The sequence below is a fragment of the Magallana gigas genome, chromosome 6, assembly GCF_963853765.1.
Source record: "Magallana gigas chromosome 6, xbMagGiga1.1, whole genome shotgun sequence".
In the NCBI taxonomy this organism is placed as follows: domain Eukaryota; kingdom Metazoa; phylum Mollusca; class Bivalvia; order Ostreida; family Ostreidae; genus Magallana; species Magallana gigas.
The window spans coordinates 18,475,384-18,496,729 of NC_088858.1; the positions used below are offsets into that span (position 1 = coordinate 18,475,384).

Sequence of the window (21,346 nt, forward strand, 5' to 3'; positions counted from 1 at the left end):
TCTTGTAACCATAGCAACGGGTGTCAATTTTCGTATATAAAATATTCATTGAACAGACATTGAAAGGCTGTAAAAATTTACTTGTGTCCTATTTCGGCTTATTACAATACGTAAAATTCCGATTTCAACATTTTTTTTAACGATTTCCATGGTAACATTTGAGAATATTCGTTTCTTAATTAATTTCTTCATAAAAATTTGAATTGACAACAGGAGAAAGGTTGCTTTCTGTTTTGATACATATTTGTTTTGTCATGTTTATGGCTTTTTTATATTATTGGACAAAACCTTTTAATATGCCTTCAAAGTAGGAAAGTTTTGCTATTTTTCCATCTTTAGCCTCGGTTGCCATGGCAAAGGTTACCCCAAGCAATTTTTAATGTATTTTTGCGTTTTACACCTAGGTGTGTCTATGTATAAAATATAAATAAAATTGGTGACTATCCGTGGCCAGACCCTTAAGTAAATCATTGATTCTTACATTGAATTGATATTAAATAATTTACAGCGTATTCATGATCAAAATATGCTAATCTAAAAAAATGAAAAAAAAATATAGTAAATACATTTAATGGATCAAAGAAGCACAAATTATTAGAAATGATTTAGAATACAACAAAATGGACCTAAAGAGGAAAAAATGATATTTAATGAAATGAAAAAAAAACTTTAGCGATTAGTGTGTGTGTGTGTGTGTTTTAAAAATTGCAATGCTATAGTATATTCATTTGTTGAAAGCGGACCACAATATGTTTAAACCTTTATTTTTTTTTACCACTTCTTTAAACAATATTCAATAAAATAAAGGAGTCAAAATTAATGTTTAAACAATATCAAATGTAACGAAAGTAAAATGTTTCATTTCCTTCATATTTTCATTAAAGAGAAAGTACAGCTGAGAACAAATGTGTGAATAACTTCAGATTTACCCATTGTATCATTAGGATATAAGAATTAACGTTTATTGTGACCGGTGAAGTACAAAAAATTCCTTTCACATACCTTAATAATGTGATTATGAGCTTCCGGAAATTTAAGGGTCGTACATACAGGAATAATCTTAAATCGATTATTTGTGCCATGTGACAGTAATTGATAATTGGTAATTTATAAATAATCCATACCTTATATCAAGCAGAAAAAATATCTTTTTAAAAACTACTTATGTATAAATAGTTTGATTTTACAATATCTGGCTTTAGTGTGACCACATATTAGATAAAAGTTTTTGCTCTAGATCACATGAGTGTTAAGTCTAAAAACTAATTTGTAATAAGTCTCTTTTAATCTCATCTACTGATGAAGATTGTTAAGCAAATAAAAGGCGAACAAATCAATAAAAAAGCAAGTATAACACTTATTTCAAATTTCTCTCAAACCACGCTTCTTGGATTTAATACTGTTGAATTTGTTGTTGGCTTTTGTTCACGGACTTGACCCGTGTTTTAGGAGTTTTATCTGGAAAACATTTTTTGTCGTCAGATTTATCACTAAGTTTTTTGCCATCACAACCCTGTAACTAAATGTTAAACATGATAAATACCTTGCGTATTATAACAACAAGTAACGTTAACATAAGCATTATTTTGCTTTAATGAATTTTAAAGTTTAGAAATCAATTAACATTTAAGACTTACGACTGGTTTTGGATTGAGACAACAACAGTTGACTTGGGATAACGTTCGTAACATTTGTTTATCCTTTTATTTTCCTCTTTTGGAAATGGAAGCCATTTTCCTTCACCGTCTTTCCACCACCACTGTTTTATTGCAGGTGTAAATATTGGGCCATCTATTTCAATATCAGCTGATTTGTGCAAGGCTTTATTATTCTTGAAGTATTTTCCTTTTATAACAGGAAGAATTGGGCTATCTAACAAGTCAACGTTTGGCGTTTTCTCACATTCCACACGCGGTTTAGTGGAGAGACTTGATGGTTTTCCAAAATCTATTCCCGTACAAAAAATGAGTCAACTTTACATTGCATATCAATATAATGTTTTATGTCTGTTAAATGGAAGACATCCTTGGGATTAAATTCAACTAATAATTTGCAAGATATACAATAATATTCTATTTCATAAAAAAAACCCCACAACCCCCCCAAAAAACAAACAAACCAAGCCGCATTTCGAAAATTGCAAAGACTAACACATAACCGTTATGGACTGAAAAAAATTACGAAGTGGACCCAGAGAATTAAACGATGCCTTTTTAATAAAAATGAAACAAAAACAAATCGCATAATTATTAAATTTCAAAATATTTTTAGATCGAATGCAGACCTCAATATGTGTAAAGTATAATACTGATTATAGCAGGTAAACTCTTTGAAATGCGTTTATAGTTTTAAACCTTAAATTAAAATTAAAATCGATATACTTTATGTTTAATCGAACCAAACACAAACAAATGAAATTTTTACTGAACATCTTACCCTCTGTGGCATCCGATCGAGCCTCTCTAATGTGATTAGATACAGCTTTCCGCATTTGATCTTTGAGATGTTTCATAGCCTTCGGCGAGAATGGGTCACTGCCAAAAAAAATAAAATAAACAGAACATCTCAGTGACAACAACTTAGCAACCTACCGAAAGGATAAAAGTTATAAAAATATAATCACCCATACATAATTATAAATTACTTTGAAAATTGGACTATGGTCTTTATAACAGGATGAATAAACTCATAAAAATCCGACGTTTAAGATGCAGTGTGCGATTTTAAAACAAAATCATTTATAATTAAAATTGAAGAAATAAGAAAATAACATGTTTTAATATAATGTATTTCGTTTTTATCCTGGAAAAATCGTTTCTATTAGGCTTATTGATGTGTATTTTGTGAAAAACATAGATACCAAAAATACACCAAATTGACAAAAATGAGCTTAGTAAAGCTTAACAGTCGATAAACTAGGTATTAGTTGTCTATTATAGTTAACGACGCTAATCTATATTTAAATATGTAAAACATGATAGTTAACGCTTGATACTTTTTAGCATTAGGGGTAATATTTAGGGGAAGGGGTAATATTTTACAGAAATATATACATAATTTCAAGGTCAAAGCATCCATCACGTCCAAATCTGTATTCCTTTATCAATCCATGCGGCCATCGCACCTACAATGAAAAAAAATTGCAGTAATGAACATGCAATTATTAGCCATAGTTGTGAGCTTCGTTGAAATTTTAAAACAAAATACAAAAACCTCCAATTTGGTGACTGTTAACTCATATCATTTTAAAATCAATGCAACAGCCAAGAACATGTCATCAGGTATTAGATGTGTATATGCTTAAAGATAAAGCGCTCAAAAATATGTTTTCAAATTTTATTGTATCATAAATTTTGAGTACAGTGAGAAAATTATCAAGAAAATTAAGTGAGACCTTGGTACATGTAAATGTACTATATCATATATAAAATTAATATTAGGCCATATTTGTAATTCTTATTTCATATTTTTTTAACATTATCTGTATCATATTACGTACAAGTACTGCTCCAGAGCTTTGAAATACCAAAACTGAACCAATATTTCCTGCACCTTCATCCTGATTTCCCCAAATCCAGTCTTTCCCTAGATAACATAATTGATCAATAACAGATTTGTAAGTCTATTTTTGTGACGAAAAAACATACGCTGCTCAAAATAAAAAAAAAATTGATGTGGGGGTGGGGGTAAGGCACAGCAAGCTAAAGACTGTTTAATACATCTTTTTGTCACACTCCAACAATGTTCCTAGCCATTAATTATGTAGGCGTATGCCTCTGCCTATCCCCATACACTTTGTTTGAGAAAAATATTGATCTTGATAAACTGTTAGCAAGTTGTTTGAAAGTGTGATAAAGAGTGCATTTGTAAATTAGATTGTTTTTAGTAAAAACATTGTTTTCCATGTTAATTCTGTATCATGAATTTCTTGTGCATAGTTTGGCATTTGCCGATACAAAACAAAAGGTAAATATTTTGTAAAAGCCATAATTGACTATTTGTTCAGAGGATATAAAAATGCCAAAGAAGAAGGTGTATGCTTTATGTTTCTGTAAACACGATGCAAAATTGTGTTTTCAATTTCATTTAAAATAGATCAGTGACAAATTTCAAAGTTGTTCCCTTATCTGAAAAATAAAATATAGGATCTTTATAAAGGCACATCATATGCTCTAGGCCTTATCTTTATTTGCATTTATCACCATATTGTGATAAATGCTTTTAATTTTAATGTAGGAGGGACAACTCGTGCATGATTGTTCGCAGCCAAGTGTTTTTGAGACAATGAATTTGATATGAATTGCACTTAAAAAACAATGAAACTGATTCTTCATAGTCAATCTGCAAATTAAACTAGCCGGACGTCATCTTGATGGTTTTCCAAGTATCTTTACAATCAGCTGTGCATCGAACTAGAGTCATATCCATTTGAGCGTGACGAACTCCAACTATCAAATCGTTTTACATTCGGCCGAGAATACTTGGCTTATATATTACATATTCTTTAAAGTTTCAATTATTTCAAGTATATGAATGGGTTATCTCTAACTTGCATTCATTATTCATATTATAAAATTATATTTTTGGAAACTAAATACTCATACCTATACCTTATCAAGCGTCCTTTTTTGTCAATTAAACATCTGGTACCATAAAGTAATGGCAACTTTATGTTGTATGTAGAATTATTTAATTTCACAAATCATAAACGTAAAATATAATTTGATTCAACTTTTTGTTGCGTTTGAAACTTTAAGGATCAATTAAAGTAGTCCGAGTATCGCACAACGTCATAATACGGATTTTACAATATTGGTTCGACTTTTACAAAGCGTTTATGATACCCGGTATTGATTTTGATCTACATCGCTGTTGTAAACAATGGCAATAATAAGCAATTAGAACGGTAATATATGTATTCTATGAGAGATAGAAATGATTAATGTTGAGAAACTCGATTCTGTTAAAGTAAAATGAAAAACGAAGTTTCTGATTAACCAGGATCTCAGGTATGCTTATATCTTCTTTGTTTTGATCCCCCCCCCCCCCGAATTTTTCTTTTTCTTTTACTAAAACCGGTTTAAATTTAGAGACAGAAGCTATTTCGAATTTAATCAATCGTCAATTAATTGATGTTTAAATGATATCTAACATTGTTGACAGATCTAGGCAGAAAACGGTAGCAAAATGTGATTTTTACGGATTTTTTTCGTCAGGGTCCACTTGGTTTAGAGCTTATAGCGTGAAAAGTAATCCGTCAACATATAATTTATTTTACCAAATATTTTTTCTAAGATGTCAATCTATAGAATAAACACCATGAATTTAAGTTTGAGTCCATAAAATAGTAAAAAAATTACCAAACGCGATACTAGCATTGCATTTTTTGTATTCTATTTTGATACATCAGGTCCATAAAGCGTACTTACTTACAAATATTTGCGCAAAATTATTGATGAGATATGGCTTAAATAAATATTTATACCCTATTTTGTATGTTCAGTTCTAATTTTCCCAAAATTGGTAATTATTTTTAGGAAAACGGACGTCTGGCAAATTTCATAATTGTCAATAATTTTCGCAAGGGGGTACACCTGTCTGAGAGGTGATAACAAACAAACTAGCATGTAAACATACATATTTTCTTTTGTATATGTAGTGCTAGAATGTATATTTATCATTTAAGGCTAAGCTTTTAATGATTGAGCCCATTTAGTGCCGAGTATAGGACTACCTTAAGTTATGATCTTAGAAGTGAAATGACATGACATTGCTTATGATAATGTCAAAAACAGTTCGACATTTTTGCAAGTAAAATGTTTAATTGATGTAATTTTTTAATATCTTTTATCGTCCTGTTGAACTATGCGTACATCAATTCCCTCTCATGTGAGATACAAATGACGTCGCGATCATGCAGTTTAACGACGTTAAATAATGACTGATGATTTGTTATGTTGCAAAGAAGCGACATCGACCTCCACATGAATTACTAGTATATTTAAATGGAATTTTAAATTTCATATCAGGTCTTGTGTGCAGTAGAATGGAATTAGTCCTATTTGTTTCAATGCTTAATTAGAAATAAAACATTTTAAATAGGCAACCAAAATTTGAGTATCATTCATTGAGTTATAAGCGAGTTACAGAGCTTACAATTGCTTGCCATGTCAAAAAAAAAAGCTTTTGTTTTCATTTTGAATATTAGAGTAAAAAATCCAGTTTCAGACCTAAAATGGTTGTTTTAAATGTTAAGAACTGTTTATCTATGCTTAAAATGTATAAGAAGATAGACAAATCAGCTTGAAAAAGATTTTTGCCGGTGTATTGAACCTAAGTAAAAAAAATGAGACACGAGCCTTCTTTACATGACGAAGAATTACGAGCCCTGTATCTTGCTTATAATTCAATGAATGACTCTCAATTTTTTTTTTGATCATTAGAAATGCATTTCTAAAGCATTGTAAATAACAAAAACAGAAAATAGAATTTGTCTTGTATCATGATCATGTCCTTTTAAGATTATCAGCAAGAATTTAAAATTAGTTAAGCGACATACATTTGCATGTTAACTAAAAGTTTGATCAAATTACTGGCGTCCTTGTTTTAATCGACATTATTGAAACGGCATCTCAAAATAAGCGCACAGACCAAAGGGAATAAAAAGAAATTTAGAGCTTAAACTCAAAATAAATGTAGCTGAAAGTCGTTTTGGTAAAGGTATCTGATTAGCAGTAAACCAGCGAGATTCCTTAAAGGGGCGTGGTCACGATTTTAGTCAAAAATTATTTTTCCGATTTTAATGTTTACAATGCTTCAGTAATGCATTTCCAATAGTCAATTATAGTGTCATTCGTTGAGTTATAAGCAAGTTACAGAGCTTGCAATTCTTTGCTATGTAAACAACGCTTTTGTTTACATTTTGAATGTTGAAGTGAAAATTCCAACTTTAGACCTAATGAATGTTTTAAACGTAAGGAACTGTTTATTTATGCTTAAAATGAATAAGAAGATAGACAAATCAGCTTGAAAAAGATTTTTTACTGGTATATTGAACCTATGTAAACAACAACAGGACACGAGCCTTGTTTACATGACATAGAATTGTGAGCCCTGTATCTTGCTTATAACTTTATAACTGACCCTTAAATTTCATTTGATCAGTAGAAATGCTTTCCTTAATCATTGAAAATAATGAAAACAGAAAAAATAGAATTTGACCAAAATCGTGACCATGTCCCTTTAAGCATGTACATTTTAGAGACATTTTCAAAACATTTTAAGATTTCTATTTCATGTAAAGAAAAAAATCTTTGATCGAATCATGTATGAAAATTTTTACCCCTGGTGACAAGGCAGCCTGTAGCAATCAATTCATTGAACAAAACACGTGGTTCACAGCATAGCTCTACATCGTATTTATCCGATGGTGTACCCGTAGTTCCAAATCTATAAGACCGCCTTGATCCAGTATCCCATTCTACAATCAGCCACTCCTCTATAGAATTTGAAAAACGACTGATATATTTACAATGTAGCATCGAAATAAACATTTCACACATGTTTAGAAATAAAGGATGATGTTTGTCTCGTGGAAAATTTTTAAACATAAAGTCTACATTGCATTTAATAACAAATGTAATCGTAACTAGATCTCGTTACGAGTAACGAGTAGGTCTTCCGTCCGATTTTGTTTTAAGTGTTACGATGAAATATCGATACTCTCTGCAAAATCCGACATCCTGGTGAAAATAGGTATTTGTCTCAAGACCGGAAACGTAAGAACGAAAGTGATTAATGAAAATAAAAGCTAGTAGTTTTTGTACATTTGCCTAGTGTACATCACTGTTTATCATGCTTGATGAACACCCAGGAAAATTTGTTAAATTTGTTAAAAACATGAATTGTTTGAACCAATCCGGTGAGTACTGGAAGTGACAGTTGACAAAATAAAACCTGTTAAACATATTTTCAATCAATTGTCTACCATTCATAAAAGTTTCACGTCTCAATCACTTACAGTGACTAAAACCTCGCGGGTATCAAATTTGTAAAAGGATGGGGTTTTGGATATTTGATATAACTCACCAGAAGTAGAATGTTTGCTTATTTAACATTACAAAATCGTGAACTGATATATTCATTCCATGTAAAATAAATAAAATAAGGCAAACAACTTTTTTAAATGCTTCCGGTGGCTACCAGAAGTGACGACGAATCAAACAAATTAATGTAAGCACAGATACATACTTAGGGCTATTATTTAACAAAGTTTGGTTGTTCAAGTCGTCACCGTTTTTGAGATCTAGTGGAGTCATTGTTATTTGCCTCATGACAGGAAATGGACAAACGGAAATGCTCAGTGAAAATTAAAGTTAGTATTTCTTGAACATTAGACAACTGTACTTTATTGTTTATCAATTTTATTAAAATTGTGAATGAAAAACAGTTAAGCTTTCAAACAGCTTGATTTGTTTGAACTCTTCCGGTGAGGACCGGAAGTGACAGTTGACAAAATGAAAACGGTTTAACACATTTTCTATCAAACGTCTATCATCTATCTAAGTTTCGTGTATTAATTGCTTGACTTTAAGAGATTTTGTGGGTAAAACATTTATCTAAAAAAGGCTATCAGAGATATTTGAAAATTGTTTTGTTTATTTTACATCGGATAGATGACATATTTAAGGATTAATACTTAAACTTGAATTCTATACAAAATAAATTAAATGCAAAAAAAAAATATATATATATATATATAAGTGCTTCCGGTGACGAACAAAACAAATTAGTTTAAAGACATCTACAAGTATATGTCTATAATCCTACAAAGTGTGAATGCTCAAGTCCTTATCATTTTTTGAGATCTCAATGTTACAAGCTTTATGCTGCGGGACAGGAAACGGAGGAAACGAAGTCAACCTTGGAAAAAATGAAATAAATTCCTGAAGATATAATTTTTATCTATCACTCCTGCAAATTTCAAGAAAATCTATCGACCCATCTCTGAGAAATCTTGTGGACAAAAAAGGGAAACAAAATTTTTGCCCAATATTCAAGCCATAGTGAGCTCTTAAGAAAGGCGCCACTGGCGTAAAACAAAAATAATAGGCTCTATAAAGAGTTTCAAATTTTTACATACACAGAAGAAACCCTTTAAAAATTTTCCTCCTAAAAGCAATAAAAAGACTTTTGATGCAGTATCCAATAATTACATTATTTTTCTTTAAATTGATATTATACTACAATGTACATTGACCTTACTGATTTATATTATCATTTCATTTAATTTTACTTAATTTAAAGATTTCCCAAAATCATTTTATGTAAATCTTCTGATATGTGTTTGTTATATATACTGTAAACTAAGCAATCGTGAAGATTTTCCTGGTCCCTCTGTATTTTTTTTTGTATACAGATATCATGCCTAACATGAGCGGGCAAATGTTTAAATACAAGATCTAGTATTTACTTATACATCCTTCATATTGTATTGAAACTTGATGCCATTATTTAGCCCATAATGAAAGCTCGCTTTTTTGAGAAACGTGCCAGTCTTTTGAGAAACAGACCCATGCAGTAACGTTTAACAAATAAAAACTATAACCAATGATTGAATGTGTAATAAAGATACTGATATGTACAAACAAAATTTACCCCTTTTAGAGTGACCAATAACGGTACCAGGACCATAGTCATCCTGATTCTCATAACGCCAGTCTCGTCCTCGTTTTACCCTTGAACCCAATGGAGGCATATGAGGGTTTTTTTCCTTAAAGGCATAATCCGTATCAATTCCGACCTCGTCTTTCTCATCAGGTGGCAAAAATGATGATTTTCTTGAACATAACTCAAGTATGTCCTTCTAAATGTAAACAACTGATTCCCGTTTTAATAAAATTTCATATATCTAGACTTGATGAAACATGTTTAAAATTGTTTTTTCGGGGAAAGTATCTAAAAATAATGGTTTGAAGCTTTTAATTCAACGAACATACCTGATCTTTTTCTGTAAACACTCTGTCGGGAAACGTACACACAAGGGACATCATGATTCTTTCTTTGTCATCACCATCATTCTCCACAGTAAAAGACAACATCGACGCCGTTCTCTGTGTTATAAATATGTAACAAAAAAGTTTAAAAAGCTCAATAAATATGATGAAAAGGCAATTGCTTCAATGGCCTTGACAAATGAAGGTTATTAGAACACAACTGCTTTTTGTCAGTAGATATAGAAGCATAAGTTTGCCATAAGTGAAGTTAAATCCTTGTCTCTGTAATGCTTTTAAAACAAACGGTAAAAAAGTAACAGAAGCATTTGAAGAAATGAGACTCAATGGACAGTCTGTGATCAAGTGAAAATTAAATATTTGAACTTAGTTAAAAAAAACCAGACACTTATCATCATGCACATAGAGTTATATTGTGAAATTCAATAATTCATACATACAAGGGCCATTAAACCTTTTTAAAGCCAACAATCTTTAGGTTAAGGATGTTCAAAAGACTTTACGTTTTGAACGATTATGTTTATCTTTGCTAAATGAAAGAAACCTCAATAAAAGCAAAATTAGGTTTGAAAAAATTAATCGTCTTACTATATTTTGTGAGTATTTGGCGAATTGTGCAGCATCATCTGAATGAACTATCTTTCCTCCTCGTGACTCGGCACTTATAGTTTCTAATGTTGTCTAAAATAAAAGATTTAACTCACTTTCTAAAAATCATTTATATTATTTAGGGTACTCAGTATATAATGACTACATGTTGTACCTGATTAATATAAATGTATGGTTCACTGTTCTTAAAGATGCTATCATTTTAAGGTGTCATCAAATAAAGATCTTCCATCAAAAGAATGTTTAAAATTTTGATTGTCCAATTAATTGCACCTTTAATTTACACGGAAGTACATTTATATGGGCAACGCCTGTCTCATTAAGATATTGTAGTAATTTGATATTCATACAAATCTCTTGGAAGATATATGCGAAACTTTTTCTTGTTACCAGAAATTGAAGTAAGATGGGTCATTTACCGCAAATATTTGTCAAAATTAAAATATTTATTCTTTTCATTAAGGGACGATGACGCTTTCAAAAACTTTCAAGTGGATATTGACCGACCTTTTTATATATTATCAGTCACGTAAGTTGGGTTTATCTCACTTGCATTGTTATCAACCAATTCTTATTTAACTAATTTAAAATGATTCAAAATTGTTTAATATCCCTTCATTTTACATTGAACACATATGATACTGATAGAATTTAAAAAAAAAAACATGCACGAAAAATACGGTACAATATCAGGGTCTCTTCCCACAGGAATGCAAAATATTGGATGTGTTCTGCCGATTTTTCTCGTCAACTGCATTAAAAAATTTATGTCCTGTCGAAAAAATGTAATACTTTAGAACATGAAATTAAATTCTATTGTGACTTCGTTTCTATCTGTTTATATAACATGATAGGAAATGATTTCAAATCATCAAAATTGTCAGATGACTGTATATAGAATATAGTACGATGTCATTGTTTTAACATAAGTATTGTCTACCGAACTAGCTAAATCGTACAGATATTTAGTGAAAAAAGTCTACATTTCTATCAAAACATAACTTCAAATTTATTTTGATTTTTTTTTATGTTAAAAAAAGAGTAAAAAGTATATATATATATATTTATATATATATATATATATATATATATATATATATATATATATATATATATATATATATATATATATATATATATATATCAGTTATCTGATGTACGTTCAACTGAAGAAGGATGTAAATCCAGAAAGCGCTAGTGAACAGAAACTTTGGAACTGTTCATTTTCTTTTTCTTTTTTTGATTATTTATACTGTGTGATATCATCTTTCACTCTTTTTGGATTATTTATATATATATATATATATGTATATATATATATATATATATATATATATATATATATATATATATATATATATATATATATATATATATATATATATATATATATATATATATGAAACACGTTATATTAAAGTTTAATTTTTTATGATTTAAAGAAAAATATGTTTTTACTGATTGAAAGAGCTCACATTAGTTTAAAAGCGAAGTTTTACTAAAATAAATATAAATGTTACTCGTTCAGTGTTATTGTGGGGAGACTCTTCACCGTAACGGTCCGATTCAATAAAATTCGTAAAGTCAGTTGGTCTTCCATCCGAAATAAGAATTATTCTTGGATAAACCTCATAAGCCCCCATTTTATATGTATGACCTGATTTAAAACAAAACTTGATGAACATTATAGATACACACTTTAAAACTTATTTTGTCATAAATATTACTAGTCATAGAATTTTGCAATGTTTTTCAGCAATTTTTTTTAAATTTCAAATACCGGCACCATCTTTAACACATCCAATTGAAAGGAAAAATGCCGCTGTAAGAGGAGACGGCCCACCAAACTCAACGTCATCTAAACATTAACTTTGACGTTAAAAATGTTGATCTTTTTTTAAGAACTGAACTTTATTACATAATTTTCCATTTTTACATAATGGTACTTAAATTTGATTACGTTTTCTACGATATTTTTATTTTCCTAAAGTTAAAATGAAGATACATTGCATTTCAATTTTTAAAAAATATAACCTTTCGTCACGTATTGGCAAATGATAAAAACTGCATTTACAAGTAACATATGTAATAAAACTTTATGAAAAGAACAAAACAGACCTAGAGAATGTTTTATATCATCATAATTGTTGGAATAATACCGATGAACCTTCGTTTGTAGTCCACAGACAATAACTGCGACGTTCTCATCAACGTCTGAATGCTTTGCAAACTCTGAATTTGAGAGTAAAATAATACTGTTCTATCCTTTTTAAAATTAAATGACACAGATAATGACAATAAAAATTTCATTGGATTTTTTTTTATCATCTTTATAAAGAAATTTGAAATTACCATCAATTATGGTAGAAAACGTTTTTCTCATCTGTATAAATCCTTCTATTCCCAGACTCAAAGATGTATCTAATATGAAAACATTACAAGGACCTTTTCCATGCTGATAACGCAGTTGACGGTCTGTAAACATTAACATGTACAGAAAAGCATTTCGATTTCAAAATTGGTTTTAATTTCAAAGTCTCAATTATTTGACAACTTGTTACTTACTTTTTTCCGCTTCGAAGGCTGCTTGAGCGCTCCAGTAGCTCTGTGCATTGTCAAGATCGTCTGCCATTTATATTTCTATAAATTAAGTGACATATAGATAAGAATAGGATAGAATATAGAATATATTTTCAAACAATCGCCTTGTGGGGCATGACAAATTAGAAACACTGAAACATTTCTGGGAAAAATTGAAGAAGTGCTCACCAAGCATAAGATTCCTCCACAGTTGATTATTAATTTCTATCAAAGCTATTACCCGTCAGCCGATGGACAATGGCCAATAAATGGTGCGACAAAACAAACATCGTTGGCTTGGAAGACAAATGTAAGAAATAATTGCACATAAAAAATCAAATAATAAACTTTTTTTTTTACTACAAATGCATTCTTTAAAATACCCCTTTCAAATGCCGATTTATTCAATGTTTAAGAACGTACATCTCCCGGAAGATTTAATATCAAGTAACAATTTTCACCCAGTCGTAAACATTTCTATGGTCAAATTTTAAATAATCAGACGTCAAAGTTCAATGACTCAAATATACAAAAATAATATAAAATATACCAAATAAACAAAAAATTACAAACTTAAATAATTTATAAAAATTATTTATAAATTTTAAATATTTTTGTAAGATTTTTGTTTTTGTAAGTTGTATAAATTGATATGAAACAAAAATATTTGCCTATGATGTCTGTTTGCCTGTTTGTATGATTAAGCATTTTTTTCACAATATTATACTTTAGAAGGTTTAAATGCACTTTTATATGTATATTTTTAAACAACCTTACATTAATTTGAAATACTTACAATAGAAATGAAAACTAACATGAAGAAGAACAATTGAATTATAAAAAATTACTTGTATATATAGTAAGTTTTAGTTGTCACTTTAAAATAATCGACATTTTTTTTAAAAAGTAAAGGTCGAAAGTGTAAGGTAAATTGTTGCCACCATCTCAAAATGGACGTCAATTTATTGTCAAAAGTAAATATCACACCTTTGTTAGACTTGTTGGTTTAAAAATTCGACCATCGATCATGCCCAGAGATCAATTAGATTTTCTAATTAAATTATTTCTAGAAGCGGCGTTAATATATCCGAACATTCGCATTGTGTATGTCAATATGTATAACAATTGATATTTGAGTGATTTTTATGCTATTAGCGCAGATATTAATTGGCAAAAATTGAAAACGTAAAAATTAAATTCTACATATTTAGCTTTATGACTCGGATTCGCAAAAAATAAACGATGTACATGCAAAGACTTTCAGATTTACGATAAATCAATTATATTATATATACGAGGGTTGTTAGAAAAATTCGCGGACAAGTTCGATTATCAGCGGACTATTCGCATGCTACCATCAAAACTTTTTATATTGAATCTTGACGTATTTTCTAACAAATATGTTAAAAAATTTTTTTTATTTTAAATGCACCTTAAAATATATACAGATTAATTATTTTGATAAGATATGCTTCAAGGAGCATGTCAGTTTTTAATTGTTTTATATGCTGTACGCATTTTCCCTTATTATGAAAATGTACAGTTTAAGCGTATAAAAATGAACAATATTTCATATTAGATCACAATAAGTTATGAAGGTCATTTTGTTAAAGTTTCAATTAAATTGAATAATTTCTGACCGTTTTATCGCCAAATATGGACGACAAGCGCTCGAAAAATGAGTCAAAAACGTTAACGTAAATGGACACCTTGGAGCACCGGGGCGTCATTAAATTATGTGAGCACGCAGAAAAATCTCAGATGGAGACCTAAAGGTTTTTAGATTTTTATAGGACAAAAGTTTACAATTGGAACCACAATTGGAATTGAAGGTTTGAAAATGGAAATACCGATATCTTGATCTCTTGCAGCACTCCGACCCCCCCCCCCCCTCATACAGCCCGGATCTTGCACCTATGAATTTCACTTTATATGCTTATCGGAAGTCGAAACTGCGTGGACAGAGTTTTTCGGACCTAAATGATCTCCGATATGACAAAAAAGACATTATACAAAAATTTGACAAATAATGGTGGGATATGCGTTTTATAAATGGGTTAATGGCATGAAAAGTGTGTGAACTAAAAGATGTTTACTTTGAAAAAGAGTGACAGATTTAATTTGCCTTTCAGTTGTTTGACGTCTCCAGACGTCGTGGTAATATGAAATGGTGCTCCGTAAATCTAATTGATGCAAAAAAAAATCGTTGTATCTTTTGAAAACAACTTCAAATTCAGATGATTTTTTGCATACTTATTTTCATATGATAGTAATTTAATAAAACATACGTCATCCTATATAGTACACAGTAATTTTGCCGTTAATCACTTTGTCCGCGAACTTTTTTAACAACCCTCGTAAATAGACCAAGAACAGTGTAGAACTTTACATACACATCAGGCCCAGGGACCACACCGCCAACCAGATCACCTGATCACTCTATTTAAAGCAGCTAACTATTATCAAATTTGCTATATAAAATAAAAAACAAATACCTAAGCCAGTGTTGTTTCAGTGGATAATATGTCATCTATTAAGAATCAGGAGGCTTTCATACGCAACTAGAGGTACTGTGAGCAAGCTAAAAAAATAATACCCCCTGCTAAGAAAATATATCAAGAAGCCCATGGGTCACATCGGTCACCTAAGCAAGAATGGACATGGTAAACTGATAATGAGCGATTTTTTTCACAAATTAGATTGTATTACGTAAATAACACATTGCTGAATGTAAAAAATCTAAGTATTTTGGTGCGATTTATTGAGAATGGAACAAAGGAATACTGGGAGAGATGTAAGTTTAATCAATAATTCGCTAAAAGGTACTGTTAACCAACTTTTATTCGCGTGCCAGAAATTTTCGCGAGGTTCGCAAGAGCCTCGTCGTCGCGAATATTTCTCACCGCGAACCAGTCTTCACCGTATGGTTGTTATAACAAAATACGGGTCTGGATAAGGCTTGGTCACGAACATTAGTCGTTGCGAACCAGTTTATTGGATGTAAATCGCGAAATAAAGTCGCCGCAAATAAATGTTGGTTTACAGTATGTAAATTTCCTTTTAGGCTTTCCTCAGTCGTTTATATGATATAAAAATCTGACTAAAACAACACCACCCCGTATATATTGAACTTCAAAGTGTGTGTTTTGATGCAACATACCGTTTTCCATGCTAACTGATTAAAATTTCGGAAATTTTTTTGAAGAACCGGATGAATAACTACTTAATTAAGGAGAATATAAAATTCTAGCAGTAGTTTGGATAATACTGAGATGTTTTGCTTTCATTTGATATGTTTATTGTTTTCTGAAAACCGCAGGGTAGTGTTATTTATTCTCATTTTAATGTTAACAAATATGCGTAAGCTATTTATAGCTTACATGTGATAATTCACCAATGTCGCAGTGATGTACTCTCCGATTTTATTGCATTTACACTTATTTGAAAGGGATAATACTAATTTTTTTTATTCAAACAGGTATGTTATCTCGCGGTTTTGAATATAACAATTAGAATAAGACGCTAAATTCGCCATATCCTTCCTTAACACCCCCGCTCGGAGTCAAAATACAAAATATCTGATCAATGTAGTATGATACATATAGACTCTGTATAAATAAAAATTCATTTTCCCCTTGGATATTCTTATGTTTATAATCAAGTCCCTTTTCTAACAGGATCATTTTATAGTCATAGCACATGTCGAGCATCGCAATTTTCAACAAGATCCTGTTGTATATATATATATATTGGATTTAAACTTACATTAAACTCCTAACCCCTAGTAAGGCCCAAGAAACGTTAAAGGACCAAAGTCTAAACTATTTTCAAGAATCAGCAATTTTTCAAAATGCTTGCAAACATGTACAAGTAAAACCATATTTTATAACATATCAGTTTTTGTAAATTAAAATGTTTTCCATTGTAAAACTGGATCCCCAATGTGGCCTCACCGTACGTCTGCCTTAAAATATTGAATTAAACGAATAGAATTTATGCCACCTTAGGTTGCTTTTACTAAAGCTACAATTTTTGGCAAATGGTTTTATGAAGAAGATTTAAAAGATTTTTCGATATATATTTATGTGTAACCTCCCCCCCCCCCCCCCCCCCCCCCAGTCGTGTCCCAATGTTACCCCCGGAGATTTTGATTTGAATAAACTTGAATCTACCCAGTCCCTACCTGAGAATACTTCCACACAAGTTTCAGCTTTCTTGGCCAATCAGAGTTTTGAGAAGAAGATTTTTAAATATTTTTCTCTAGGTATTCTGATGTAAAGATACCTACTGTACCGATCAGACTCAACCTAACATCACAGTAAACCCCAACCAAAACCCGTGTTTACTTTTAGTTTTTTTGTTTGGGATTTACAACGGGTTTACTTTTTGAAAATTTGTGTCCAGTTGAGGTTTACATTGGGACCACTCGGGGTTTACTTTAGGTTTGCTTTTTGGATCCTCTTAAAACATTGAAATGTGATGTAGACCCGTCTTTTATCTAAGTATCTAACTGCTGTTATTCCTACACCTTGTATGTTCCAAATATACATGTAGCGTCTGCCTAAGCGATCTACTTCTGATCGGTTATTACTCTCTCGGTTTACTTTGGATTTACCCTGGGTTTACTTGAGTTTACTCTGGGTTTGCTCTAGTAAACCCAAAGTAAACCCTAAGGTAACCCCGGAAGTAAACTCAACGTTTAGTTGGAGTTTACTTTTTGTAAGGTTGGTTTAGATCGGTACAGTATTTTAAAATACAATCCCCATTGTGGCCAAAATCTATCCCCGGGGGTCATAATTTTGAATCAACATAAACTGTGTTTTACATAAGTTTAAGCTTTCCTGGGTGATTAGTTTCTAAGAAGAAGATTTTTCTTAAAGATTTAGTCTATATATTACTAGGTAAAAATTCGACCTCCATAGTAGCCCTATCCCGTCCTCGGGGGTCATGATTTTCACAACTTTGAATTCACACTAGCAGTGGACGTTTCCATATAACACGCTCTCTGCCATATTTGGTTGAAATTGGTCAAGTGGTTCTTGAGAAGATGTTGAAAATGTGATACACAGACGGACCAACGGACCACAGACAAAATGTGATAAGAAAAGCTCACTTAAGCTTTCAGTTCAGGTGAGCTAATAACTCAAGTATTTATTTTGGAAAGTAAAGGATGGCTTTTTTTTATAGTGACATTGAACTTGCACAAATTTTAGCTTCTTAGCTTCTTATCATTTTCCATTACAAGATTTGGCTTAAAAAGGAATTGTCCATTTTTTAAAATAAGGACAATGAACGTACACAACTGAACCTTACAACATCCTCAGGTCAAAAGCAATTTTTATGTGAAGTAGGAATTTCCAATTTTTCTCCATAAGAAAGGCATAAAGCAAACACTAATTAAGACCTCTTTCTTCTTTTAATGACCTTAAACTTGCCCCAAATATCTTGGCTCAAAATCATAACACACTAGCAGGTATTAAGCAATCTATGTGTGATGAAAGAACTTCCAACATTTTTCCATAACAGAGGTATAGACCGAACCCGAATTTGTACTTTTCCTTCCAGTGACCTTAAACTTGCTCAAATGATCTTGGGACAAAATCCGAGACACACCTTCATGTCATAAGCAATCTTTGTGTGTATTATAAGAAAGATATAGACCGGACACGATTCCTACACTAATTCAATGTGAAATTGATTGTTTCTTTCTGCGAAGTGCACAAGTAAATTAATAAAACCAAAATGAGTATTCTTGTTTAGCTGTGAGAAGAAGTTTATGATGTCTGGTAATCAGCTGCAATAAGCAGATCGAGACCGAATATGACATTTTGCCCTTGCTACTTTCACTTTCGGATTCCACTGTTTGTTACAATTGAGATTAAAATTAATAAAGTGCGTAAAATGTGTTGAATTTATGTCAAGTTTCATAAACGGGGGGGGGGGGGGGGGGGGGGGGTGACATGCCTTTGTAGTACAGTCGATGTGTTTTTCCGAGCTCTGCCGGAAAGGTCCGAGAAGTTGTGATTGTGTTTGTTAATATTTTTGGGGATCTTGATCACGATTTTTATTGACTTCTATATTGAGAAAAATATATCTGCTTTATTTCATATTTTTAATCTACATGTATCAATATATTTATTTGAAAGAGATTATTACACTTAAAATCTACTATTCAAAATCTACTAAACAATATTATGCCTTGTTTCCTCACACCCCCTCTTACTTAGGTCAACTTATCAAAAGTTTACACATGGAAAGCTACTAGCTATTTGCCTCATTTGATTGCCTTCTATATAGAATTTTATGTTTCAACATTGTTTTCCCGCCCGAAATACTCTGGCAGACACTGTAAAAAGTATTATCTTTAGCATGTACGTTTTTTTTTCCAGCAGAAACAATGGTTAAAGCATTACACTTAACATACATGTATAATATGGTTGAATTTCTCTCTTCTATAGTATGTCCTTGTTAAGGATATTTTTTATATCAAAGGCTATTTGGTTCTTTAGAGGAAGATTTTTAAACACCCTACCCTTCTTTACTTGTCCCAATTATCTCCCCTTTAAAGGGAACTTAGTTTTTCATTTGAACAAACTTAAAAGCTCTTCAACCAAGGATGCTTTTTTGTACAGTTTAGTTTAAATTTGCCCAATGTTTATTGCACAGAATATAAAAAACGTGAAACAATCACGACAACGACAAGAACGGTTCCGACAAAAAACGACCAAATTTTGATTAGAAAGGCCTTAGTGTCTGGTGATTTAACAAATTTATCTTAATTAGAACGTTGGGTATTTTCACTGTTATTTTCATTAAAACATTGTGTACATGTACATTTAACAAATATTTTAACAAAAGCTTGTGGCATTTCTCTATTCAATTTAATTTTAAGCATAATCATTATAAATGTCTAAAACAAACAAAATTACTTACTGTGATAATATTCGATAGCTATATAATTAAACACAATGTAAAATGCATTTACACTTTCAAACCAATAAATTCATTTAATGAAAAAACCCCAGAATTAGTTATAACTATATGGATACACACAAGCTAAGTTCCTTGTTCTAATACAGAGTTTCCTTTCTATTTTACAATTTTTTGTATTCAAATTTTAAATAAGGAAACAATGGATAAATCTGTAAGCTAGGAAAAAACGGAAATGATAGAGCTGAATATATATACTTCATTTTAGAAAAGATTTACAAATAAAAATGAATGTCCGTGTCTGCATTATATCATCTGTAGTCATTTAATTGTTCATAGAAATTATTGACATCCACAATACATTGTATGTTTTCTCTATTTAGAGCGAAGTTTGATTGTTATTCATACATGCAGGACAATACAGAAATCAGCACAATCCAGCACATGACTTAGCTGTCGGCATAAGAAAAATGTTCTCATAGAACTTAACAAAAAACTGTTTTAGATGCATGGATGTCATCTTTGGACTATTCCTTACTCTCCGTAGATTATATCTTGATCGGACCAAACTAAAGCTAGATTGGCAGCATGCACTTCACAGACATGTACGAACTGACCTGACTTCCAAGTAGACTGTAGTTATTATGGCAACCTTCAAACATAAATGGTTCATTCTTTTTTGTAACATTTAAATTGCAAGTGCCCTCAGAATCTAGCCAACTCGTATGTTCGCATTGCATTGTTTCGGTTTCATTTAGTCCTGTACCACATGACGTGGATAGCATACAAGCGTTTTGTTCTTGCAAGAATGTCCCACTACATGTTTTAAAACGCCCCACGCTTCTCATGTGCATGCCATAACACCCTCTCGTACTTTTTCGGCAGAGCTAAGATGTTTTGTCAGAATTACCCGAGGTTTTCCATTTATTGACTTAAAACAACAACATGATAATTAAATTATTAACATACACGTTTTATATGCAGAAATAATGTTTTGGTATGGTCCTTTGCAAAGATTTTGTAAAATTTAATTGCATGTATTTGCCTTGCCTTATATAAACATGTAGAGAACCTTAAATGTTTGGGCATTCTCGATATTTTTTTTTTCAATTTAATTTTGCTTAAATCCTACTTCTTGTTTTACTTTCTTGTGAAATATTTTCATGCCTTCATATAATTTAGACACAATGAAAATAAAAACAAAAATATGTCAA

At 31.1% G+C, this 21,346-nt stretch overlaps 1 protein-coding gene across 3 annotated transcripts; it reads right to left on the bottom strand.

The window, feature by feature from the left end:
* Positions 1-748: 748 nt before the first annotated feature.
* Positions 749-15,904, bottom strand: LOC105339593 (uncharacterized). 3 transcript variants are annotated; one of them, XM_066087473.1, is made up of 17 exons: positions 15,698-15,904; positions 13,392-13,498; positions 13,188-13,262; positions 12,975-13,097; positions 12,741-12,854; positions 12,403-12,480; positions 12,143-12,279; positions 11,308-11,394; positions 10,602-10,694; positions 9,999-10,112; positions 9,658-9,865; positions 7,343-7,498; positions 3,500-3,585; positions 3,054-3,124; positions 2,437-2,534; positions 1,638-1,947; positions 749-1,513 (listed from the first exon to the last, which is right to left on the bottom strand). In XM_066087473.1, exons 3-17 carry the CDS (start codon positions 13,252-13,254, stop codon positions 1,426-1,428), a joined length of 1,830 nt encoding a protein of 609 aa, XP_065943545.1. In that variant the 5' UTR covers positions 13,255-13,262; positions 13,392-13,498; positions 15,698-15,904; the 3' UTR covers positions 749-1,425. The 3 variants fall into 3 exon arrangements, with proteins under 3 accessions (XP_065943545.1, XP_065943544.1, XP_065943543.1); XM_066087472.1 differs by having other exon boundaries at positions 749-1,519; positions 9,658-9,862; positions 15,698-15,903; XM_066087471.1 differs by having other exon boundaries at positions 749-1,519; positions 15,698-15,899.
* Positions 15,905-21,346: the final 5,442 nt, after the last annotated feature.

Excerpts from the sequence above, each read along its gene's own strand:
- LOC105339593 (XM_066087471.1), bottom strand. The coding sequence starts at position 13,254 with ATGGCAGACGATCTTGACAATGCACAGAGCTACTGGAGCGCTCAAGCA. Across the intron at positions 13,098-13,187 it reads AGCCTTCGAAGCGGAAAAAA|ACCGTCAACTGCGTTATCAG; the intron begins GTAAGTAACAAG and ends TAATGTTTACAG. Across the intron at positions 3,125-3,499 it reads AAAGCTCTGGAGCAGTACTT|GTGCGATGGCCGCATGGATT; the intron begins GTACGTAATATG and ends TTTTCATTGTAG.